The sequence below is a fragment of the Apteryx mantelli genome, chromosome 1 (genome assembly GCF_036417845.1).
Source record: "Apteryx mantelli isolate bAptMan1 chromosome 1, bAptMan1.hap1, whole genome shotgun sequence".
NCBI classification, from domain to species: domain Eukaryota; kingdom Metazoa; phylum Chordata; class Aves; order Apterygiformes; family Apterygidae; genus Apteryx; species Apteryx mantelli.
Genome location: NC_089978.1, coordinates 212,859,058 through 212,886,712, shown reverse-complemented (window position 1 = coordinate 212,886,712; position 27,655 = coordinate 212,859,058). Strand labels below are relative to the sequence as shown.

General features: G+C 37.6%; 1 protein-coding gene across 2 annotated transcripts in view; it reads left to right on the top strand.

Annotated features, from left to right (window-relative positions):
• The window catches only part of SEMA3A (semaphorin 3A), a 176,099-nt gene that overhangs the window by 76,610 nt on the left and 71,834 nt on the right, over nucleotides 1–27,655 (top strand). For both annotated transcript variants that reach the window (XM_067316877.1, XM_067316878.1), the window contains exon 5: nucleotides 25,993–26,086. In XM_067316877.1, the coding sequence (XP_067172978.1) occupies nucleotides 25,993–26,086 (94 nt within the window). The remainder of the gene's footprint in view (nucleotides 1–25,992; nucleotides 26,087–27,655) is intronic.

Below are 27,655 nucleotides of genomic sequence, written 5' to 3'. Positions count from 1 at the left end.
GTTGCACAGCAGAAACCACTAATGAATCTCCTATTATTATTCAAGTCTGATCAGTTCAGCTATTCAGCAACCAACTTTTGTTTAGGACTTGATAAATATATCCAAATTGCTATGGCAGACCTCCCAGTTTATTCTTAAGAACAACAACAACAAAAAAAATCAACTCCAGAACCATCTTACCTTATACATATGTTTTAAGGAAAATTTAAATGAAAGTCACTCTGCAGGTGACGTTCCATTGTTTTGCAGCTTGGCTTTAATTGAAAACTTTCCTGAGATGAAAGAGAACTGGCAAGAATATGGTTTGTAGCAAGCGTCAGTGTTTCCGTGAATCTGGTCTGGTCACCAGAGAGATGCAATGACGCAAAATGAACCTTCGCAGGAGAAAGATCCTGCATACTCTCCTCCACTGGAAAAAAAATAAATAAATCTAAAACAAAATAACTATTAACAATAAAAATTTTCAGATTTTCTCAGTGCAAAAAGACTCTAGTATGAACGATAGTGTCAAATTTGAACCCACTGCCTCCTAATGAGTGGAATCTATGCGCTAGCACGCTTTCACCGAGATAACTGAGAACCCCATTGTTCCCTGAACGTACGTTACTCTCGGCCTTCTGTTGCCGAGAAATGCCCGTTGATTACAGTGGAGAACTGTATACAGTATGCCACAGCTGAATGACTTTCATGAATAAGAAACTAAAGCCAGTCGACATATTCATTAGGTTCAAAGAAATGAGCCTCAGAACTGTGGGAAAACTTTTGTTTATGCTGCTAGAAGGGAGAAAAAAAGAGTGAGATAGAAAGAGACCTCCATGGAAGTGAATTCATGGAGTGGAGCATGCACACGCACATGCACACACACGCACACACACACAACCGCTGAGCGAATTTTCACTTATATCACACGTAACGCCATGCTTTGTGAATCCATGCCTTAAAAGCGTATCACAGAAAGGATGAGTGTCTTAGAATATGTTCAGATAATACGTGATTCAAGTTAAAGACATCTCTTACAATCTGGCTCTAATTTTCGTTTGTGTGTGTGCTGTTTTTTTCCTAGTAACAGTTGTCTTCAGTGGAGTTCTCTATGAGTTATTCCGGTGTACCTAAGACTTAAGTTCACTCTTCTTTTGTATTGTTGGAGAGAAAGCATGAATTTCTAGCATTGCTTGAGTGATGAGTCGGAGTTTTGTGATTGCTTTAGGAAAATGATTGTTACCACAGGAGCTGAGAATACATCCGGTGTTTGCATTTGGGCATTAATTATTTTTCTATCAATCAATTAAAGGATGTTATGATGAATTATTTATTTCCAGAATATAAATATTCACATTGGCAACCTTAATACCTCATCTTATCATAAGACAATACAGTTTTGCTAAATCATTACAAATTTACGTTGTATTTTTGTAGAGAGATGGCATTCATATGAAGATTACGATACCATTTTCAGGGTGGGAATATTACCTTCATTCATCAACTGAGTCCATAATGTTTCTAGTAGCATAAAACTTGAGCATTTTCCTCTTGTTAGAGTAACAATTGAAAACATTAACCCAACTTTGCAGTCATGCAACACATGCAAAATTTCATCCACACATCTCCAGAAGCAAAAGGCAACTATGGCTGAATCCTTTGATCTCTAGACCAACATGAGGGAGAAAAAAAAATATCAAACCACCATCTGTTGGAAAAACAATTTAATAAAAACAATGGTAAACCAGCATATAAGATACACTGACTTAATTAAGGAAATGACTTATAAATAAAATAATTTCTTGATTTAGAGGTGCAGGGGGAAGCAAAACTGAAAGAGGGAGTTACCTAGAACATATTTGGATAGACCAGCATCAAAGGAGCATTATTCTTAGTTAGATCCATGTCACAAAGCTCCAGCTGACAGGGGCTGACCTCTTGAAGAAGAATTGCATTTTAAGTGTGATTTCTGCAGCTGAAGGAAGTGACTGTATTGTGTTTGTAGCTCAGTACAAACATCTTGTCAAATAGGTTTTAAACAAGCAGTATCACAAAGCAGCAGGTTTCAGCTGTGGGTGATGTTCCACATATAAGCCATGGAGCTGTGAAACGTAGAGCAGCAGACGAACCAGAGCTTGCGCTAAATGTTCAGACTGGAGGACCTCATCACGAGCGTATTGACGTTAATGAACTCCTCAGGAATTTGTCTGAAACTTTATGAGAGCTGGTGTCGTAGACAAGTGCTTTTCCAGCCTGATTCCTAAATGTGTTAGGCATATCTGACCCTGAGAAGTAACATACCCAGGCATCTTTAAACACTGAGTTGGAAAACCTTGCCTATTTTCACACTTTTAGACCCAACCTAAAATTTATCCTTTCTGCGTGACCTTAGCGGTATATAGCCTTGGCAATTGCCTTTGGAGGGGTCTTGGAGGTGTGTAAAGTGGTTGTGCAAGTCGTTCAATGAAGAGAGAGGCCCATGCCTTAGCTTCTGCCCCAAACCTCCCTCCTTCTGAGGCTGGCACTGACTGTCAGAATCCCAAATTCCTGGAAAAGGAGCATTTCCGCAAAGGAAAGATGAGAACACTCATGGATTTAAGAGCAAACTTTTAAACATATTCAGGAAAAAAAAAAAGTGACTTTCCACAATGGGAGGCCTCCTTGGTGTGTTTCCAAGCTCCTTATGCATCTCTTTCTTTCATCAACAGCTGCATTTGGCATGACTAAGCTGGCTTCTCCATACTGATTAAATCTTATTTTGCCTTTGATAAATAGCAGAGCAACTGCAGGTGAAGCTACCATTTCTTTGAGTAAATAGCAGTACACAGGTATTTCCAGTGGTTGCCTGGTGGAAGAGTAAATAATTGTTCTTCTCTTACTATCTTGACCATCCGCACTTTTATGTAAAGATTCATTTTTATGTGAAAATGCTTTCATAATACTTTCCAGATGCCTTCTTGCCTTTACAAGGTTTTGAAACTGAATTTCTTCTCTGTCCTCTGTTATACAAAGATTGTCTTGAATTTGTTGCTATCTAAATATGTTCAAATCATAAAAAAACACTATTCAGTTCAGTAAGAAAATAATGCTAAAGGTAGATGCTTTGATTAATGGTTAACAATTTGCTTCTTAACAAGATGAAAATGGACCAAACTTTGTAAAATAATAGATGTGAATTAATCCTGTATATGCCCTACCTAAGCAGAAGATAGCTGCAGAAGGAATGATGTCTAGAAAACAAGAGCAGATATAGTTTAACCATTGTAAGATATAGTTTAGCCATTGTATCACTTTCTAACTTTGCTAAATACCTTTACAAAGGGTAAAGAAAATGCTTTTTATCAGTATAGAAGCTTTCATCTTTTCGCATCATGTGTTTTGCTGGCACAAGATGACACAGATAGATTAACAGTCAGGTATTTCAAGATCTTAAAAGTCTGACAGGAAATAAAAATCCTTCACACTTCTTTAAACAATACTTTTATGTGAATATGAAACCTAGTCCGGCACTGTATGCTTGATTGCTGCAACAGCACCCATCAGCAGGAAGAGAATCCAGGCTTAGGGATGGATCAGGGCTTAGGCAGAGAGTGTGCTTTGTGCAAGGAAGGAACTTGGGACTGTGCATAAAATTATCTAAAAATGATAGACATGCAAGCAGTGCATAGACATAAATAATTATCTTCCTTATACACTAGTCTGTCTTTTTTGCCATGAGGAGTTAATCAGTTTGCTGCTGTGAGACTGTGGGAGGTTTGGAATAGTACTGAAAGAGGCAGAGTTTTAAGTATTTGTGCTGGTCCTGTATGCCTTCCATAGGTCTGTCTGAATCAGCTGTATACTTTGTCAACAGTACACTCCAACTCTGGTAAAGCCTGGGATTTTGAAGCAGGCTGAAACGATATTACTTGTGTGATGCTGGAAATTAGACTAAGTGATCACAGCAACTCTTTCTGTCCTAAAAATCTAGAATAAAATCACTTAAAGTCAGGGGAAAAAATCATTTACTCTTCCATTCATTTTAAGTTCTTACATAGTTTGTAACAACTTGTTTCTGCTTGTGGCACTCAAAAAGTCTTCTTGGAAATGTGTTGGCTCCTCTTGAGCATAAACCAGGCAGAATCGCTGTATCTTCACTCAAGTACCAGCCCTGGGAGGAAAATGCACTGTGTGTGCCCTTCTGTTCCCTCCTTCACCGCTCCCTCCGCTATACAAGACAAATAACTTAGTGGCTGTGACCTGACTTGGATGAAATACATGCCTCCTCTGTGGACTTTGAGTAAATTAGTTATTTCCTAAGTAACTTATTTCATTGGGAAAGGGTGAGTAACTTTCCACTATTATTTGGCAATTCAAGGAAAGACAAGCTAATATCTGGGGTTTTATTGTTTGTTGGCTTGTTTTTTTCTTTCTCTCCTTTTCAGCTTCTGTATTATTTCCCATATATAATTCACATATGTTTATTTTTATTTATTCTGAGGAGGAAAGGTTTTTTTTTTAACAAAAAAGTGTTTTTTTCTTTAACTCAGTTGGTCAAAAAAAAATATGAAAAACATATTAGATGAAAAACTAGTCACCACTGGAAAATTTAGATAAAAAGAGGTATTGTACAAAATGAATAAATATATCATGATGAATTCATGCCTATTAGAATTGGCAGTGATTCGCTATGTCATCTAATCTATTCTAATTTGTATACATCTGCAGTCAACGATCTACAAGTCTGGACTGTCTTCTCACCTGTAGTGATATAAATCACAATTAGTGATTCTTGCAATGCAGCATTAATTTGCATTTTAATTCTTTCTTTTTCAAATATTGCATGACTAATCATAATTATAAACATTGTCCAGCCCTAAGCAACTCTCTTCCTATTTAGTGTATGCATCAAACAGTCCCAGAATAGCTGTCATATAACTTTTCTCTTGTATGATTACATATATTTTAGTTAATAAATACCACCTGATTTATGAAAAGCTATGGATTCCTCTGAGTTGCAACATGGTCACACTAGGAAAGATATGTTAATAAACGTTCACAAGTACATAATCAGATGAGAACACAATACTCTCCATTAATGAAATATGATCCATAATGAATCTTGCATGGGAGTGCTAATAACTACCTTTAGGTTAAAATGCTCAGATGTCACAGTCTAACAATATCTGTCTTAGATGTGTATCATTACAGTAAAGTAATTAAAGGTTACTTAGCTGTTAAATGGTTACCTTGGAGGAATCCTTCAATAATGTGGCTTCAAACATGCCTCCGCAATGTAATGAATTAAAGAAATTAAATATCAGCCTTGTAGTAATCTATTTTATGCACAGAATATGTGGCATATATAATATGACAGGCGGCAGAAAGCTGAGGAGTTGAGGATATGCCCAGTTGTTTTCATATGTAAAACAATGCTGATTGCTTTTATATGTAAAATAATGTGTGTGCTGTTGGGTTAAAAAGAACAGTCACAAAACTGTTGAAGAGAAGCAGAATAGCAGGATTATCAGGGTCCAGTTCCACGTGCTCCTTGAGTGCAAGGCTCAAGCAACACAGCTCCGTTTGAGGTGAATATAAAAATTCACTGGATCCTTTTCACACCTCTGCGCTACATGGTATTAAAAGCCTGGTAATCAGTGGCTATGGTTTTGCTAACGGCTCTATCTGACTCAACAGGAAGATGCTTTCAGGGACTACTAGCTTTGTTGTCTTCTTCTGAACTAAATATAAACCATATCATAAAAGTTAAGTAATCGGCTTGGTCTGGCTATAAACATTTCTCATTGCCCATTTAAGTGGGAATACGACATGTGTAACACCACTGACCGAGCAGAACACTGCAACAATGAGAGCAACATATTTTTCTTCAAAATTTCTACGCTGGATTGAAAGCTGATTTCATAGATTTTGACTTCAAAACTTGTTTCCTAGTATCATGCAAACCAATAGTGACACATACACAGTATATTTCACTTTTCTCTTTGTTTAAATAGAAACAATCCAGTACATAAATAGATCATTCATCTGAACCCTTTGCATATGTACCTTAGAAGATATGGAGTTCAGCTCTCTGCCGTCCTCCTGAGGCATTGGCCCTGCTCCAGGCAATGAGATTATTCACATACCTAAAGTTTCACCCTTATTTAAATGTTTTGCCTGATCATGTCTTTTGACAAACCAGAAGGGGTGGGAGAAAAAGTCTCATGCTGAAAAAGCTCTGCTCACAATGAGGCTAGGAGACCATTGACAGGAGGAAAGGAAAGATGAGGAATTTTTGATAGGAATCTGCCTTTTTCATGCCATGATGCATGCTTTTATGCCAGTGACATAATTGGCAGTGGTGGCACCATCTTATCTGTGATATGCAAAGCTGCTGCACATTTCACTTGAGGGTGACACCGATGTCACAGCTTCGTCTCCAGTCCTCAGGCTTCTGCTGAAGCCCACTGCTTCGACCTTAAATGGTTTTGCTCTCTGTGATTCAGATTTCTTGAAAGATGAAGGTTCAGTCATTGTTCTGAGAAAATGATCCCACGTCCCTGGGTCAAAAAATCTCCAGATAAGCTAAAATAGCAGTGATGGAGCTATCTGTACACTGAATATCTTTTGGATGCCCTTTAAAGACCTCTGCACACATAAGGTCCAATGTTCCCAAGTTTCAACTTACTGGGAATGGAACACAAACAGTTAAAAGTGAATTCAACATCTTGTACTCCAAGCCTCCAAAAGGCACAAAGTTATAATATGTAAGTGTAAAAAGGGACTTAATACTGTGATTCCCAAAGAATTAGCGAGCTTTATGTTGCTGCAGCTTCTCAGATAATTAGATTTTTGCTTCTTCTTTGGCACAGTAAAATATATATATGCAGACTGCTCCAGTCTGATTCCCCACCTGTAAACTACTTTAGAGGCGAGATTAGAAAAGACATCCTAATAGAGGAAGATTCTCTTCCTGTGAGTTTTTCTTTGCCCTGAGGTATTTTTTTTTTTTTTTTAATTAGGAGCTCGTAAATGTGTAAACAGAAAAACAAATGGCATTGATTACTTTTTCAAAGCAGTGACTCCCTAATCATTTCATTCTATGCTTCCACGTTGTTTGCAGTACAGAACAAACAGTAAACCTGACAGTGTTTTACCATTTGTATAAATCAAAATTACTCTAGCTGTAGCTAACATTTATTTACAAGCTTGTGAAGGTTTCACAAGGGGTGTGACTGCAACTACAATACAAACCATGTGTCAAACAGCAAAAAAAATGCAAATAATGCTGTTGTTTTCCCCCTTGACTTGATCCAAGTTTTGCTTTCTGTTTGGCTAAGCATCAGTGATCATGAAGGTGATAGATCAATGGTAGCATATTCAATTTAATAATAGGTGGTTGGGGTGCTTAACTTCATTTACTTTATTGAATACAATTTATTTTATTCTGTTTTAACAAAAAAAATTCTGTTTATGTAGTTCATCACCCTTTGTTAGGATCAGGGATCTGGTTTCATTATTCAAGTGTCCCTCTCCTCTCCTCTCCTCTCCTCTCCTCTCCTCTCCTCTCCTCTCCTCTCCTCTCCTCTCCTCTCCTCTCCTCTCCAGACAAAGTAACAGTCTTCATTAGACTACTATTTCCATACTTGGGATCTATTCCTGGAGTACTTACAGGAGAACAAATCCCTTGAAGACAGTAGCAGTTTAATCTGGATAATGAATTCTGGTTCCTAACCAAAAAGCATTGAAACTCATACTGAATTTAGGAAATGGAAAGAATGAGCATCATTTAACATGGAAAAAGGCTACAAAGATCTTTCAAATAGGCATAATATAATAATAAATGATGTAGACACAAGTACAAGATTTATGTATGCTCTAAAAGACTGGTGGAGATAGATAAAACAGTAATGGAGAAAGCTGACTTTGTTTAACCTCAATCAAGAAAGGGAGCCAAAAAGAAGAGTCTGGGCAAGGCAGTGGGAGTTTTGATCATGGAAGCACAATCTGCCGGTCTTAAGCCTTGTCCGCAAACAAACTTGCAAATGTCTAGCTATGCTGGTGCAAATCCCTGCGCAGCCACTCTCAATTCGGCTAAGCTGTTATTTCAGGTCTGCTTTCTGTTGCCTGAAAGTAACTGCAAATAAGCTGCTCTTAAGCTCAGCTCAGTGTCAGTGCATCTGTTTACGGGAATCTCACTGCAGTTGGACACGGCGATACAACCGTGCAGAGTAGTGCTGGGACTCCAAAGGCAGTGTCGCCTCTCCGAGGATTTGGCAGGAAGGTGAGCTGCAACGCAACCCCTTTCTGCTGGCCATTCCTAGGTTTGTGAGCTTTGGCTTTTATTTCTTTGTGCCAGCCTGTCTTGATGCAGCCTTTGAGAAGCCGTGACCCACTGTAAAAAGAATCACCTTGAAGGGAGATAATAAGAATATAGCATAAAAAATGGTTAATACAGAAATGCTAAATCTCTCCATACAAAGATTATAGCAAAATAAATTTGTTAACTCAAGGTACTTTCTTGACGTTATAAAAACAGTAACATATCAGAATCAGAAAATAAAAGTCTTAAAGAGAGGGCTAAAGGAAAATAAAGGAAAATGTGTGTTATTTTTTTGGAGAAGGATGATACAGAATCCCTTGAAAAATATGATTTATTTTAGCTGACATTGCAGAAACCAGTTTAGATAACACTTAATGACTTAGATATTATTTTTACAATCAGTATATTTCATGGGGTACTAAAGATAATAAATAAGGAAATACTTTAAAACAAATAACAGAAGACAGGAAGGCTAGAGATTTCGGTTACTTATAAAAAGTATGACATCTTAGTCATATGAAGCACTAACTTACTCTCATGAGCCATATTAGTCATCTGAGTAAGAGAAATCAAAGCCTGGTCCAAAATGATTCATTTAATGGAAGAAAAAGAAAAAGAAAAAAAGATAGATTTTTCTTTTTTTTTAGCTATATCTTCAACACCTTTCTTATATGGTTAACTGGGTAAGTAGTACAGTCAGAAGTAATTCTAGACTTAACTCTTATAAAAAATCCCAAACAGATAAAGGTAATATCCTTTGGGATTAACTATAATCTAAATTACTGTAAGAGTTAAACTGGAACAAAATGGGTTGAGTCTTTTTCATTGGTGGTGCTCCAGTTCTGACTGACTTTTGATTTTGGTATACTTACCGTACATAACATATAAGTTTAGTGCAGAACCATCTGAGATTATTTTGATATAAGTAATAAACATGTTTGTTATATAAATATACTTAGCAGTACATTCTACTTGAAAAATAGGAGTATCTCTTTAATCAAATACCATAAATGGATAGTTCAAGCTCCTCTACCAACTTTTTTCTCTTATTCCTTGATAATATCTGGAAAATTTACATTTCTTCTTCTAAATCACTTAGAATCCTCCAGGCTGACAAGATTGAAGTGGAACTCAAAGAAGAAAGTAAGAAGGTCTTAGAGAAACTGCAACAAAAGTTAACCCAGATTATTTTTTAAAAAGCAGTGCTGTAGCAAAGACCAGTATGTTAAGAAGGGCAGGAAAGGTTGGATGTGAGGGTTAGTCCTTGCTGAAGGCAAAAGGATTTTAAATATATGAGCCACCTGATAAAAAGTAAGATGAGGAGAGCTAGAAAATAAGCATAAATAACTACCAATATCTTTACAGAGATGAAGGGATGAATCTAAACAGTAAATTTGGTTTCAATGTTAGCTAAATATTCAAATAACTTTCATTACAAAGAGATTGCAATGTTTTTTCGAGGAGTTTCAGTGAACGATGGGAGACAAAGGGAAAGAATACGCAAACCCCACATTTGTTTCTAAAATTGTTTTTAAAGCCAAGTCTCCCGTGTCCCCACTGTGATCACCGTCCACTCTTTGACTTCTGTGGAGACATGGGGACATGGAGGCTTTATGTGCCAGATGTGCCAGACTGATATAGCCAACGTATCTGTTTAAGTGCATGCTAAAGTGCTTTTGTGAAAAGCAGTCTCAGGTCCCCGTTCAGAAGGAACTTAAGCGAATGATTTTATTGTTTTCAGGGAGATCACTCACACATATAAAGTAACACCAGGACTCGACCAAATCTGAAGTCTTTCTCTCTCTCCAATGAGTTGCATTAGATGCTTCAAAAAGAAAAACTGCTTTTCAGCCACAGCTCTGCATGGGCAGCATCTTCAGCAGGATGCTCTGAAGGGGAACAGGAGACAGATTTTGTGTAGACTTGTAGTGCCAGGGAACAGCGGGTCATTAAATGGAGAAAAAATGACGACAGGAAAGATGAATCGATGCAACAGCAAAGTATTGGAGGGCTCTGAGATTCACAGTCTTTTGTTCTTTCCTGGTATTATCTAATCTACTCCCTTAAAAGCTAATTGCAGCCTAATTTCAGAGGGTGGAAGATATTTTACTAATCTAAAGCACCTGAAACACAGTCAGCTAGTATAGTTACCTAGCCTTATACCTTGTCAGTGGAGAAAGATATGCGTCTTCAGAAACGGTGATTATCTTTGTCACCTATCTTAATATGTGGGATGCTCATGACCTTGGGGGGAAAGGAAAAAAAAAAAAAAAGAAGAAGAAAATGATAAGATGAGGTAGGAACTCGGAAGCAATGCATTTCAGAAAAAATCCTGGATATTGATTTACTTTTCTCTGAACTAGAAAGAATAAAATTAAACAAATTGAATCCAAGAAGGGAACTCAGGAAGTAGTATGAAATTTCAGATACAGCTTAATTGTTCAAGAGTTGAAGCAAATTATTATCTAGCTAAAAACAATCCACACCAGCCTGCAGAAGAAGACACACTTAGGCACTGCCATCAAACATACATAGATACTAATGCTCAGACTCACATCCTTGGAATGTAACTGTGCACCAAAATATATCTTTAAGAATTATTTAGTGTTCTTCCTCAGATATTATCATCTACGACAATAGACCTCATGCACATGCTGAAAATTATTTCTGTATATGGATTTGTGTATAAATAGCTAACAGCTAATGTGATGTTAAGGCAGAGGTAGTAGAAGGATAGGAGTGCCGCAGAAATAAAGAAGCATTGGGACACTGAAAGGTGGAATAAGTCTGTTTGTTGTACTATTGTACTCTTGTACTCTTGTACTATTATACCATTTTCACTTCAGTTTTGGGACCTACCTCATCATGGTGCAATTTGTAATTAATAGAGTTATGACTTCTTAAATTAGTTAAGAAGATCAACAGTGCAGGATTTAAGACCTGTGACCAAAATTTGATGAAGTGACTTGAAATGAAAGGCACTTAAGATAGAAAGGGGCTTCTGAATACTGAAAGACAAAATCCAGACAGCAGAAAAATAAGGTTAAACCATTCTATCTGAAGCCATTTCACAAAAAGAAGAGGAAATGTATGACATATGGTATCAAGTAAGGGACTTGAAGTGCAGTCTAAAAATGTTCAAAAAGACAGCTGTAAGTTTGCATGATTAAAAGGGGAAGTGAAGGATATTATGATAAATCAAGAAAGCAAGGAAGAGTTATGAAACCCAAAGTGGGCTTGCTGGATGTTTGTTTGCTTTTCTTATCAACTGGTTTCTAATGTTTTTATTCAATTTATCTTCAAATTCAACCTCCAACTCTATCTTCCGTTCTGTTTCTCTCAGTGACATCAATGTTGGCTATTAGCACAAAAACTGGGTGGATCTTTGAGCCTTGAAAGAAAATCAAAGAACAGTTTAGGGAAAGAGATAATTATGTATCAGCTCTTCTTCCCTCCAATATGTTTAAACAGATTAGATTATTTTTATAAGTGTTGGATGTGATGGGAACATTTTAGAACAATATTGTTATGTGAATCTCCACTGATTATATTTGAATCATAAAAGTCAGTACTAAAATCCTCTATCAAATTGTGTAGTGTGAGTTATCTGGTCTTTATTCTATGTAGGGACCTACCTCATCTTTATTCTAAGCTAAAGGACTTATTTCTTCTTAGTTTTTGCCTGTGAGATTGTTTAGCTATTCAATATTGAGTTGTTGTAGTGGACTGTATATCGCAGATAGTGGAAATTCTTGAGAGCGCTTTTTTGCTTCTGCTGCTTGTTCTTGTAAAATCCAAGGGGATAATAAAGAAGTGGATGCTTGCATATGACAATTCCTCTGTATTTTGGAACTCAATTGAAAGACTCCTTGGGAAACTAAAGGCCTGGCGCACTTTCCACATCACAGGTGATCCCTAGCAAGTTTATCCGGCGCACTGTGGGCAGCGTTGCATGGGCTGAGCAAGCCAAGTTGCCACTAGCTTTACTAGGATTTGAGACGGGGCGAAATATCTCACGGCACTCAGGAACGAGAACATCAGCTTTTTGCTTTGGCATAGTTTTCTTGGCTAAATTGCCTGATTTCCCTCTGCCTGATTTCATAAGAACAGTCAAATCTGCCCCCAAAAAGGGGCCCATTTAGCCCAGGGTCTTGGTTCTCACAGGGCCGAGAATGGATGCTGGGGAGAGAATAAGGCAAGCATGCAGCAGTGCCTGGTGATATAGTTTCCCAGCCTCAAGCACTTGTTGCTCAGGGATTTTCCTGAACCCAGGGAGGAATCTCTGTGTTTAATACTTTTTGATGACCTACTTTTTGATAAATTAGTGCAGGCATTTCTTGAACTCGTGTATCTTTTAATTAACCGCTACATCCCATGTCCCACAAAGTGTAACATGCAAGAAAAACGTTTTTTTTGTTTATTTGTTTTAAAACTTCCACCAGCTAGTTGCATTTGACGTTCCCAGTTTGTTTTGGAAAATTGAGAACAATTTTCTCTTCTTCATACCTTTTCTAGTTTGCTGTATACTTTTTAAGTTAGAAGACTATAGCTTCATGCAGTATTCAAAATGCGGGCATGCCATGGCTTTATACAGCAGCATAACAATACTTAGGTTTTATTCTTTATCTCCTTCTTTAAAACTCCTAAAAATCAATTTGTGTTTTTGACAACATTGATCTCTTTCATAGAAAAGCTATCGTATCTTTAAGATCTTGTTCTTGATCTATAAAATGAGATACTGTAGTAGTGTTTGCAGAATTGCTTTCTGTGGAAAGTTATAGAAGGAAACAGTGAACTCAACTTTATACAAAGTTGCCACAAAGTCCTCAAAGTGAATACACTGAAAAATTAAGGATAAGTTGCTTTAGTTTATTCTAGCTGCCTTGAGTCAGTAATCTGAGTTTTTCTCTCTAACACTGATAAATAAAATGTTTTCAGACAGAAGTGTAGTTTTAAAATTCCTGTTTCTTTAATCTATACAAAAAGTGATGTTTCTTCTGGTGCTTTCAGGCCTTAGTCAGAGGCCACTGAAATATGAGAAGCGACTGCCATAGACTGGCTGGGCTTTGGAGCAGATGCTTAGTCATTGCTGTGAGAATAAAATGCCAGTCCTGCAATTTGACTTCCCTACTACCGCTAACACCTCCTGAAATGGAAAGACAGCTGGTCTATTATATTTCAGATTCCATTTGTAAGTGTGAATTCTAATGCCTGAATAATAATAATAATAATAATAATAATAATAATATTAAAAAGCAAGATATGTTTCATTTGCACAATTTCTCTATCTTGTGCACGTCTTAACCTGCGGTATAGGACTGGCAGGCCTTGGTAGTCCTTGCAAGATTTTGCTTCCAAGAAAATTTCAGCATCTTTGCAGAAGTTTGGTCACTACCAGACCACATTTACCAAGTTCTTTCCTTTCCTAGAAGAGACTTCTGCTTCGGCAGGAACCAATTAGAGTTGACAGTGTTTCAAAAACTTGTCTCCTATTTCTCGTTGGTCTGATATCAGTGTTCACATCTTAGGAAAACAAAGCTCCAGCTATAAAGAAAAGATAATGTCAGCAGAGTTCAGAAGGTGCCTCAAACAGCACAGCCACCTTCTCCTGCTGAAATGTTTACGTCCAAGGTGATAGAAAGCTGAGCAGCATTATCTCGCAGATGGTCTGAGCAGATTTTAATAAATAAAGGCATGTGGTTTTTTTCCCTACCAGTTAGGATCAAATTTTCTGGATCCAGGACAAGCTTACAGGAAGCAAGCATTCCAGTTGTAAAACTAAGAAAAGATGGTTTAGAAACAACACAGTGCCTTAAAAATTGCATTTATAGTGTGTATATACAAATGACAAGTGGATTCTTCTGATATTTGTCCTGCTTGATCATCTCCAAGGCTGAGTGTTCCTTTAGTTATATTTGCTTTCACTGGGGTTGCACAAGTGTTGAGGATGCAGCTGAGAGCTCAGCTCATTGTCTAAATGTGCTTTTGTTTATGGGCAACAGATTCAAAGAATTTGGCACAGTAGGTGAGGTGATTAATATTTCAGGTCTTAGTATTTTTATTTGTGTATCTGTGCGTTTGTGTGTAATTATATGTTTGAGGGATCAACAGCTAAGTGAGGTTAAACATTTATCTGCATATATGCAAATTAAGCTTGCATTTTTCAGTCAGATATTTGAAAACAAGTAATCAGTATGGCTTAAGAATACACATGCTCTTTCTTCTCCATGTTTATTGCCATTACTTTAACGATGACAAAAAGCAGAAGGGTGATGGTATGGATGCAAGTTTAGGAGTCAAGTATTTATCAGTTCAAGCCTTTTAAATTGATGGTGATGGAAAACAACTGGTTTAATGCACAGTCATTTGGATGGATCAGCTGTGACGCCCACTTAACATGTAAACATGGCAAGGGATATGAAAAAGATTTTGCTGCCGTTCACTGAACTTGAGGGGAATCTTCCTTGGGCTTCAGGATGAGGCTCTGAAACACACGGCAAGACTGAAAAGATATGCACGAAGAGAAAGGCGCCCAGGATTATACCACTCTGCGGGTGGCACACGACCGCATTTGCAATCTGTAGGGTTTGTCCTTGACGGTCCCTTGAGCCCGAGACTGAGCCCTGCCTCACCCAACCAGACCCCAAGCAGTCCGCACTGCCAGTGAGGAACCGTGAAGGAACCAAAAGGGCATCTTTCCTTAGCAGAAAAGTGCCACATAAGCTAATCATTTTGATTCCATTAAGAAGAGGCTGCAGAAAGTTATTCCAGGAATCAATAGGGTTTAAAGGAGAGCTTCTCGCTCTGCAAGAGGAAGCTGTGTTTGTTAGTTTGTTTAAATTAGCTAAGTTGGTTTATACGCTATGATCTCACCAGGTGAAACGGACAGGAGTTTGAGCCAAAGTTCTGTTAAATGAAAGGAAGTATTTCCTCTTCAAAAATATGAATATTGGTAACTGAGTTATTTGGCTTGATGCTGATTGACCCACTGACACTGTGCATTCCTATTTATGCGTGCACATATATAGAAATATAAGCTAATGTATTACTTATTTTTGCGAGTTTCTCTAATTATTTCCCATTCTGGGGACTCCTGGGTGCTAGAAAAGCAGGCAAGATAGTGAATAGAGAAATGAATTTTAATGCATTTTTTTTCAGTCATCCTGAATCAAAAGCACTTAAATACATCTGTTTCTATGTCAGCAAAATTTTTGTTGCACTGGGAAAAGAATATCAAACATTCTTGACTTTTTTTAATAAAAAAAGCAACCTGTATGGGAAATGCATCGTTCTTAAACACAGTGCCATGAGTAATAATTGTAACTTGTCACAGAGAGAGGTTATAATTATGTCTACTGTTACTTATGTCTCCGTGCGCACAATAGAAGTTAGCTTTTCAGAGGTATTGTTCTCTAATGCTATACCAGTTATTAATGTGTTGAGGATATTATTTTTTGCTAATGAAGAAAAATAAAATGAGGCTGCAGAGGGGCTGGGTGGTGTCACCTTGATAGTAAGCGGAGGGAACAAAGACTAAAGATGAATGCTTATTGGAGAGATTTTAAACTTAAGCTTTACCTCATTCAAGTAAAAAACAAAATTGCTCAGAGGACCAGAATTTCACCTTTTGTATTCCAGACCTTGTATATGGTTTTATAAATCTGAGTGCTTCTCAAACACTGCCACTTTACAGGCTTCTCTGAACAAAAGGTTGCAGATAGATTGCAATGTCTTAAAACAAAGCAAAGCTTAATAGTTGTTACGATAGAGAGGAATTCTCTGTTGCTTCCTTGTTACTCGCACAGATTCTCTGGAAGCACACTCAGTGGGATTTATTTTAGGAGAAAGAATTTATAACATTTTTGTGGACTTGATCCTCATTCTGTCACTCATTTTGAGTCTGGTTTTTGGAAACCTTTACTTGGGACTTCACTTGGGTTCATAGCAGATAATTCCTTCCTCCCACCCAGCCCTGAGGAATTAAAAAGACAGTTTAAACAGCAATGCAGACATATGACTGAATTTTCAGAAGTGACTAATAGTCTTAAGCACCAGAATTTTAAACTGCCCAATTCACCATGCCCAAGAAGGACTTGACTTCTGTAAACATTAGGTATTCTGTGAAAATCATAGGCCTTGAGCAAGTCTTAAATTGGGTGCCCAAATCGGAAGCATGCAAAATCACTTGGGAAATTAGAAAATCTTGGCCATATGCTTATATGTTAACTCCACTCAACGAAGTCCTTTCTATACGTTGCTTCTCCAATTTGCAGTCGTTTCCGTGTTGTAAATAAGATACCCTTGACAAAACCCGCCTCAGACATGAAAGTTCCCCAGGAAAACTGGAGAACCTTTCTCTTGTTAAACAGAACCCTAATTATAGAAGCAATTTGGCAAACAATCCCCTGGGGGAAGCATTTTCTTTCTCATCAGGAAGGCTCTTGAATAAAATAACACCTTTGCTAACTTCATTTATTTACAACAGGACACAAGACTGAGACTGGTTAGATTTATTGCCATTACATCACTGATGTTCAGTAATTCATAAAACACTGGGTCTAGGAGTTAGCGCTGCTGTTATTTCCTCTGATGCCTGACCTCACCACAGTCTAATAACATACAGGAAATCCAGAAGACAAAGGGGGAAAGCAGTGGTCTCGAATGCTAAAAATAACCATAGAAAACCAGTACAATCGTGTGATAGAGTATGGCCCGATAATTTATTTAACATAATAGTAGAATCTGCTAAAGCAATTAGAACCTGTTCCAAATGTTTTTTAATGGAAAATATGTTGGGGGTAAGAATAGAAACACTTAAAGAATTGAGCCTTTTGGGTTATGTAGTTCAGTTACGTGTACTGGTTTTAGGTTTGTGTATCTTATTGCTTACATATGCAGACCACTTAATAACTTGACTGGAACAGACAGTCATTGTGTGGTGGTTTTATTTCCAGAGGTCATCCTATATGAGCCAGCCGGTGATCCTAGGTGATATATTGCACTTGACAACCCAGAAAGTTGCAACACAAAGATGTCTGAATTCCCCATGTCCTTTGAGAATTGTTCAATATCCTTGATGGTATCTAGTGTCTGGTATGCCATTGGGATGGCATTTTTGGTGTCTTTACTAATCAGTCAAGGTTAACATGTCATTCATGTTAACTATGTGTTTCCTTTTCTTTTCTTTTCTTTTCTTTTCTTTTCTTTTCTTTTCTTTTCTTTTTTTTCTTTTTTTTTCCTAATCACTCTATATTGGCTGTTTTTTCTAAAGGGATAAATACTATAATGATACTGTAATGAAATTCCTTGGTATTTTTAAAGTGTCTTAATTCCTATGTGTTTTGTGGAATTAAAATAAAATTTTACCTAAAATATTAATTTAGGCAGTGCTTTAGAATTGATGCAAGTGGATACAATTTTGTGCACCAAATCTAGGACATGTCTTAGGAAAAAAAAAAATAAGTCGAATGACACTCAGATAAGTCTGCTGTCTGTAGCTTGTGAAATATTGCAAAACCAAGTTCACAAATATATATTTCTTTTTTGAACAGCTGTTCAGTTTGACTGTGCCTGGCCTCTTTCTATTTACATATCTTGCACAGCTATTTGAAAGAAGCCATTCTTCATATAAATACCAATATTAGCATGCAAACTAGTATGTTCAGGTGTGAATGAGTTTTCACTATTTGACACTGACACTTTGTTTGTCTTCCAATCAGAGGCAGAAGGAATTACAAATCATAAACTACAAATAATGAATATATTAAACCAGCTGTTCCTACATAGCTCATTTGGCAATGGTTTCCCTCTCATTAAATTCATTGAATTATAATTATTTATATAGATAGATAGATATAAAAAAATGCCTTTTTGTAAAGGTTTATGGTAACTTAATATTTATTAACTCAGTTAATCTCAGAATAAACCAGATAAATGTGGGACTTCAGATATTTGACTGAAACTGAGCTATCGAGAGGGTAAGTTCTCCAAATTCACTTGTTGTCTACAGAGACAGATTTTCAAACTTTTCTGCCTACCAGAGTTGTCTGCTGCATTTTAAGACATATTCTGAATATTATAAGCCAGGAAAAGTTTCCAATGTAAGTGACATACTGTGGCAAAAATAGAAATAGAAATAGAAATCAAGATCTCTATTCTGCTTTCACTGAACTACAGAACCAAGGAAGTGTGGAACCAGTGGTCACCTCAACAGCTCATTTAGTCCATTGTCCAATATCAACATAAAGATTTTCAAACATCAAAATTTCAGTGAATATTTACAAGCAGGGTGTCTCAGGGGAAAGAGTGTTTCTTGGGCCCGAAAAAGAGGGCATAGACTAATCCAGGAACTGTTAGAGAGGGGTCTTGCAAAGATAACGAAGCTGAAGAAGCTGCCTGAGGGAAAGCACAGAGAGATGGCAGATGTCCTCTGGAGCTCCTGATCAGATAGTTTTGCCAGCAAACTCTCTTCAGCAAAGTTCCTTCTGACTCCCCTCTACCCAGCGCAGCAGCCCAAGAGGGTCTGGTTCCAGGTCCTACAGAAGCTGGAGACCTCTCCTTCTTGGAAACAGCTTTTTTACTAAGGATCTGTCACTTACAGTGATTTCCCACTGGCTTTTAAAACTCTGATAGCTCAGCTCTGTTAAGCCCAGGTTGGAAAAACAGAAAATAACTAGAATGGTATTCCAAAGCCCAGTATCCTCCAAATGTGAGCAAGTAAAGACCCCATGCCACATGGAGCTTGAACGTTAAAAGTCAGAAGCCCATTGTGTGGACTTTTTTTTTTAAATATAATTAATGATTTAAAACAGTTGCCTTATTGCCTCAATCACTTTTCATCTATTTCCCCAATGGTTACCACTTGCCTCAACATTAACATTTGTTTTAATATTTGTTTTTTTTGCATAATTTCTCACATTATATTTATTTGCACTTGCACTTTTTTTTTTAAAAAAAAGTATTCCACTGGGATGACTTTAATAAAATTTGCTTTTTAAAAGTTCCATAACAGCATGATTCCCAACCCTGAAACCAAAGTCCTCATATTTAACAGTTTTCATGACTCAATAGATTAGGTGTGAAATAGGAAATAAAATAACAATAAGAACATAGTCATATCCCACATAGTTGTTCCACTTAAAATTCTTCTTGAAAAGTAACACAATTCATAAATAAATCATTCTTCATAGAGTGAAATGTGCTTAAAAGATTCTGTGGAAAATCCTTGAGATAGTCATAAAATGTGTGCATGGAAATTGGTACAAGGCAAGAGGAAAATCAAATCAAAATTATTATATTGAGGGTGTGGGGAACAGTGAAAACACCAGCTTCTGTTCTAAAAGTAAGATGACTGATCAGCTGCCCTGGCAGAGTTCAGTTCAGAAGGGCTATCCTGTTAGATCAGACCTAAACTGCTATGGTCTCACTTCACTGAGACACCTAAGGCTTCCTCTGTAATCAGTGAAGAGAGATCTTGTCCTTGGGAATTTCAGTTCTTCATTGGTCCGACTTGTCATTCAGAGGAACCTGTTGCTTTCTGCCGACTGTGTGTAGGGGGGCAAATTTAGCAGCCTCAGTTGATGCCTCTATTTAGTGGGGATAAATCCAAACCTTAATGTCTTCGAAGGTTTGCCTCTGAGTGGGAAGTGGGGCTTTTGCTTTTGCTTTTCTTCTCACCAGTGCTGTATAATACACAGAACACAATATTTCAGTGCCAGCAACTTCTGGCTCAGTTAAGAGACATTGCCATCTGCCTTAAAGTCTTCCAAACAGATATTCTTTCCAATTGCATTGTCATACTGCAGGCGCTCGGGCTTTTTTTTTCTTTCTTTCTTTCTTTTTCCCGTGCAATCTATTTGTCTTATAAGATGCTTCACAATAGTAGAACTGACTCTGTGAGACCAGCAAGGGAAATGTGAACATCAATAATATTCACAGCTGTGGCCAACTCTACCTTTTTCATTAAACAAAAGACGTGCTAGTTCCTAAAGCTCCTGGCATCCTGAATATTTCTGGACCATCCCACATTACTGTTCATCAGCTTGTCCTGATGATCAACTAGCCCCTGGAAGACGCCCTGGAGATGTGCTGCTTTCTATTTATGGTCTGGGGGTTACAAAGAGTAAGGATATGACTTCCATCAGCTGCTCTAACGCAGCTGGGGAGCATCATTTCTGTCAAACCGTTCTAAGTCTTCCGTGCCTTATAATCTAAACCAGTAATACCTTCTTAGTAGCTGTACACACTCCATCAACACAGCCTCTTCAGATGATCTGCTTGCACTCCATTAATTCATTATAGACTGGCAGCAGTTTTGCTGTGTTAGGCTCTGCAATTCTGGGATAATTTCTGTGTGAAGTGCCAGAAAACTTTCATTAAAAAGAAATGACACTGAAATTCAACAGGAACTGCTGGCCATCCTAGTAGTTTAGCTCTTCCCCACCAATCACAGGTTTTCTCACAAGCCAGAAATAGTGCCAAACTGGGAAAGAAGAGCTAAGAAAACCTTCACCAAAAACACCCAGTCTATGCTGACACCTTTCTTGTCCTTGTTTTGTTGAGACAGTTCTGGACTGGCTAGCTGCTGAGATAGACTCCAAGTCTTTTACAAAAGCTATCATACTGGGTGTATATATATGTGTGTGTCTGTATATATTTATATATATATGGTTATGCAGTGGGTGTACACATACACACACACACACATATACATATATATATATATTTCACTGCTATCATACTGGCTGGCTGAAGCTATTCAATAGCAAGATATGAAGTAAGTCTTCTCAAGTAGCAGTGTCTTGGCAGCAGTCAATACCATGATGAAGGGCATAGTTTCAGCCACTTTTCAGCAGTCTGAAAGTGAATCTCTGTAGCCTTAAAATGGCAGGTCATGGGGGAAAAGGACTGGGAGTCATGAGAATTTGTATGTTTGTTCCAGGACTGAACTGTAGTTCTTTCTGGCTTAGTCTTGCCATTTATTTTAGTACGTGCTACAGGAAAATCCTTGTTCATAGGACTGAGAAGCAGGATGAAAGGCACGTGGCATGTTAACCCACAATGCAAAGTTTCCTAGGTGGAACCATGATTCACCCTATAACATGAGCCGAGCTGTAGTGGGATGCTTGCTGTCAGTTACTGTCACTGTGAATTTGTGGAATTTCAGTGCACCATCATGTGGGCAATGTCTGTCCCTCATACCTTAATTCAGGACCTGAACACTTCCCTCATTTTTGGTGGTGTTAGTATGCATTTTATAGAAGCATCAATTAGATAGGAAACCTAGTGTTTTATAACCCACACACCAACTAACTGAAATACACCAGAGGTGGGTTTTTATCTACTAGGATCCCCAAAGAGGCTTGAAGTACATTGTAATGTCCCTTTGTGTTGCCAGAGCAACTAAAGAGGAGTTCTGTAGAATAAATTGGGCTTAACAGTGAGTTACAGTGATCTTTATTTGAACATCTATTTCCTCTCCTTTTCCTCTCCTCTCCTCTCTTTTTTCTTCTTTTCTTTTCTTTTTTCTTTTCTTTTTTCTTTTCTTTTCTTTTCATCTCTTTTCTTCTCTTTTTTTCTTTTCTTTTCTCTTCTTTTTCTTCTCTTTTTTGTTTTCTTTTCTATTTCTAGAGAATTTCCTTTACAGTCAGAACGGTAAGCTTGCTTTGTCATGAATTCCTGTCTCTGGTTATATAATAGCCCTCACATGGCTTCGAAATAGTGAGCAGTTTGTGAGTATACTCTTTTTCTTACTGTTTATGGCTAAGGGGTCTGCTGACTCACTGTGATATGACTCTTTGCATTCAATTGACTATAAAGCTCAAGAAGCAGCAAAATTTTAATTTGCTCAAAAACTTTTCTGAGTGTAAATAATGTGAATGCTCTCCAGCTAAGAGGTCTTGCCATTTTTGTGTAAGTGAAGGCCATGGTCGCACAGACCAAAGTCTACCCAAGCCTCTGAGCACAGCCTTGGTCTTTGCTAGCTCCAGGTAGCCCCTCTGGGTCATTTTTCTGTCCTCACTCTCCCTGCTGCTTACACACAGCTTCTCAGGTGGAATTTAGGTGGATAGGACAACTTATAATGTCAGGCACATAGCCTGCGTGTCAGAGCCTAATTCTTGGGGAAAAAAGATGAAGCGCATGTTTTACAGAAAATGCAGAGATGAGTTTTTGCCCTTAAATACTCGCATTGACTTCTCGCCTCATCTCCCACTGACAAGGCACCTTAGGGCAGGATTTGGGTGTGTATGCACTAGTGCGTATGGACTGGTGACTAGAAACGATCAAGTACCTATCATTAGTCATGCTTCTTTATTGCTTCCTAGGTTTTTTATTTTATTTTATTTTATTTTATTTTATTTTATTTTATTTTAACTGGGGGGGTTCACAGGAAAGATTTTCTTTGCTGCCTCTATTTATTGCCAGTAGGCAGAGATGGTTTGACTTCTGCACCCAAAGAGGTATTTGGGCAAGTTGCCCTATTTGTGATAAGTTAGGCTTCTTCTAGCATGTTTCTTAAAATCCCCTGAGGCTTCAAACTAACCATGATACACTTATTTGGCACCTAACAGTGATATATTTATTATCATTATTACTCACTGATGCATTTGGAAACATTGCATGTGCCTCTACATTGAATTTTAACTGAAATATGAAAACACTGTGGGATTTCCCTGTCATGCCTGTTATTTCAAAAGGTTTATTCCACAAACCCTAAGAAGGAGGGTAGGTCTCTGTCTTATGCTGACCTGATTCTCCACTCTTTTTTGCCCGTTACACAACAATATCAGTAGAGTCGCAGTGACATAAACCAGAAGAATAGTCAAAAATCAGATCCTTCCTACATCAAATCATTTTCCACATCTGTTTCCTATTTGTTTTATAATGACACATGGGATTATCTTGGGAATATATTCTGCTTTAACTGCCATGCCATTGACTTTATAGCCTTATCAAATATCCATTGGTGTTCAAGTTGAGCAATTATCATCTAGTAAGAAGAAATCCCAAGAAAATGTAGTTGATAATAACATTTTTCAATAATGGCTTGTAGCATTAGTGCCATTTTCTATTATTGTAGTTGAGATCCAGCAGTCTCTTCAACTTATTACTTTTATTTATTGTGCAAGATCTTGATATAGGCCCTACAGCAGAAATTCAAAAATGGTTTTCTTTTTCATTATTTATTCATTTATGGTTAGAAGGAGCAAAGTCAGAAAATTGGATAGGAGTGAAGAATGTGTCTGAACTATTAAAAAATAAAAATAAGGACAAAGGAAAAGAAAAAAATTCAATATTGTGTCAGATATTACAGACACAGAATGACTGTATAAACATAATCAGACAGGGCGCATCTACAAGAACATGCCTTAGGAGATTGAGCTTGAATTTTGGGTTCAAACTTCAGAAAGCTGTGCCCAAACTTTTTTATCTTACAGTGCAGTTAGCCGTTCCAGACAAACTACAGTGCTAACAGTCCGTTACCCCTTTACCTTTCTCTGCAGTAAATTGCTGTAAAGTCCTTTTGGCATTCTTTTAAAAATATGTAACACACACACACACACACACACACACATATTTGCATGATATAATTAAAGAAGCCTTTAATAAAAAATCATAGTATGTGGCTGGCCCTCCTACAGAAACATGGCCTCAGTAGGTTTAAAATAATCCCTTTTGGACCATTTGGTCACTGGCCTGGCCCATACCTGGATTCAGTAAGAACTAGCAAGATGAGGGAAGGCAGGGTGCCAGAGAGAGTGCTGCTTCCAAATACTTTAATTCGCTACTTCTGAGGAAGACACCACCTATTTGCCTGACTGATCTTCACATTAAAAAAAACATTACTGAAGCTATTGCTGAACAAGATTTGAGCTGTTGATATTTTTGGATCCCCACAGCCCTGTGAAGTGCCAAGACTCCAGCACTGAGCACTGGAGCGGTGCTCTTGAGGGTGAAAGCATTATGTGCAATTTTGAGACAATGTAAGTCACTTTCTGGAATTTACACGCTAGTTAAGCTTTCATGAAGTTCTAGCCTGAGATTTAACCTGGAGAAGAGAAGGCTAATGGGCAATTTAAGAACAGCCTACAACAATTTGAAAGGTAGTTGCAAAGAAGACAAGGTCACACTCTTTGCAATAGTGGCAGATGATATATTAAGGAACAACAGCCACATATTACACCTGGAAAGTTCAGGTGAGAAAAAAAAAAAGTTTTTGTTAGGAGTACAGGGGAGGTTGCCTAGAATGGCTGTAGAATCTCCGTCTCTGAAGGTTTTCCCAACTTGGCTAGACAAAACCAAAGCTGACCATATCCCATGTTGGCAACAGTATTCCTTCAAGTGAGAGGCTGGACTCAATGACATGTAGAGAACCCTTCCAACCTGCAGCTCTGTGATTCTCTGATTGCAAAGAGGTAACAAGAATGAGGAAGCGGGAATTGAGACAGTCAATGGAAGCAGTGAGTACTGTAGAGACTTGAAAATCAGGAGCTGATCTGTTATGAAATAGCTAGACAAAATAAAAGTACCAGCTTCTTGGTTACTTCTTACTGTTAATACTTTGTTAGACATACATCCTGCTCTGCTTCTTTTTGTCCACCTGACTAAAAAGGACCGTCAACCTCTGATCAGACAGTAGGAAAAAAGAGGTTGTAGCAAGCTGTAATTGCTACTGCAGCCTAAGCCCCTTGGTCCTGTAAATATTGGTTAGAGGAAATCCTCCAGCATCTACCTTATAGAGGAATTTTAGGGAGAAGCAGCTTGAAAGCTGGGTGCTAAGAGCTACGTAACCAGAATACCTGCCTGGCCAGGTCCCAGCTTTGGGGCTTCTTGACCAAGTCAAGTGTCAATGCAAATCATCCACAGTGCAGATGGGAAATGGACATTTCAGCTTTTGCTCTGGCTTCCACAAGTCTCCTATCACTATAGTGTCTACTATGCAAAAAGGTCTCTATCCTTCTGGTTTTACCCTCAGTGCAAAACATAAGATGAACATGGTGTTCAATTTGATTGGCAGATTTGATCTCCCAGTTAAAAACGAAATAATTAAGTGTGCTGAAAATCCCATTGCTTTTGATTTACTGACCCTGATTTGAGTTAGTGTTGACTGAGATGTTTTTTTCTAATCTTGTTTTATCCCCCATATACTTTGCCCCCAGTTTGTATATTCTAAAAGTTGCATTTCACAGTAGTGGAAAAAAAAAAAAAAAAAAGCTCTGATGATGCAGTTAAAATTGAATTTGAGAATACAGGGAACAGTAGGTGACTAAAATCCCAAGTTAGGAAAGCAGAATTCAGCATTGCACTTTTCCAAAACATCCCTGAAGTATAGATTAGTGAAAAGTGTAGTCCATTAAAAACAGGTTTCATCTTTTTCAGACAAAAGTTTCAAATACTAACATCTTCAGTAAATACTACTCAGGCAATATTCCTACTGAAGGCAGATACAATTCAGTGAAACCATGGAAATTATATATGAAGTAGAATAGATGAGACAAGACCTGTGAATGTGCATTTGTGCTTTTGACTAGCCTTAGCACAATATCAGTTAGAAGGTGGGCACTTTTGCCAGATCCTCACCTTGTGTATGTTGACATCCCTGAAGCCACAATACCAGTATGAATCATATGTACTGCACTCTATTGAATTCAACTTATTTTTAGTGTCCTTTCAAAAAATAATGTTGTTTCTTTCTTTTTTCCACCCCACAGGACAACATTTTTAAAATGGAAGATTCACATTTTGAAAATGGCCGAGGGAAAAGCCCTTACGATCCTAAATTGCTGACAGCTTCTCTTTTAGTAGGTAGGTGCTACAAAATAAGTTCAATGAGACATGCATTCACTGTAGATAATTGCCAGTTTTCTGCTTTTCTTCTTCTTACTGTGTCTATGATAGGGTTTTGTTGTATGTGCTTTCTTTCCAGGTTAAAGTCATTCTGGTTTCATTTTTAATACAGTTGACCCAGGTGTCTTGAGAAATAAGGTGTATATAAACCAGGATTCAAATATTACAAGAGTTGCTTTATCCTTCTGTAAGAGCTTGATTCTGCAAAGTGTTTCTTCTCCTCAGGCCTAGATGATTCTGGAGGTATTTTAATCACTCAATTTATAGTACTAACATTTCCACCAGCACAGCTGAGAGCAAAGTGAGAGCAGGAATAAGCAATTTCTTATATCAGTTTTGCTGACAGGGAAAGTATATCACTGAATTGTACCCCCATGTGAGTTGGAGATATGCAAATATTTACAAGTCCAGGCTCTAAGATCATGATGTTTCAACTGAAGAGATCTGTCTTACACTGAGTTAAACTAAGTGAAACTAAGCTGCTGTCCAGATTGAGAGATTTCAATAAATTAAGTATTTTTGAATAAATAATAGTTAATTTAATGGAAGATGAATGTATAGAGCACCTGGTTTGCATTAATCTAATTGAACTAATCTAATTGATTGAATTGATCTAATTGATTTAAATAATTTAATTGAATTAATTGTGTTTATTGGCCTTCCTTCTCCCTTACAAAAAAGGTAAAAAGAAGTTTTGTGAGAAGAGATTAAGAGTGAAACAAATTAGATTCTTCTTCCCACCTACATAACAACACTGCCCTGGTGTAGCCACTCTATCCTCAACATGTAACTCTTTTGGCAATTAATTACAACCTCAAATCCGAGGGGACAAAAATAGTTTCAGAAGTTTGCAACTTCTCCTGTCCAATAACTCTCTGGGAAATGAGACATAACCAGATACCTTGTTTTCTCCAGGACTTTGCCCATCTTCCTCCTTTAGGGCCCTGCCTAGCAACTATCCGTATTATATTTGCATTGCATTTAAAGATGAAGATATTCAGAAGAGATAGCAACAAAAATTTAGTCTTGAGTGTGCCTCATTTCCTGCTCTTCGAAGCCCCTAAAGATCACAGGTGATGAGCTACCCTGAGGAAATGCACTTTTTAAAAAGAAAAGAAACGACAAGAAAGACATCCTCATCTTGTTCCAACTTGCACCCTGTACAAACAGCAATGGAAAGAAATGTGTGTGTAAAAGACCAGTGTATAAATTAGTGCCTGGAGCAACTTGAATTAGTGGCAGAGCTGCTCTCAAGGGAATGACTTGACTATTTACTTTAATATACAATAAAGAAAGAGAATGATGACAAGCCAGTATTACATGGTATACCCGGTATGTAACGGCATAAAGTCAACAGCGTCTAGCTTTTCACATTCCTTTTTTTTACTCAGTCCTGCACAAATATGATTATCTTATTTCCCTTGGCTTGGATTTCATGCCTTTAAAACATCTTTGCTTTCATGAGTCCACTCCCTATCACTATCATTTTCACTCCATGTGTTTTTCCTCCTAATAAACAGTAGACAA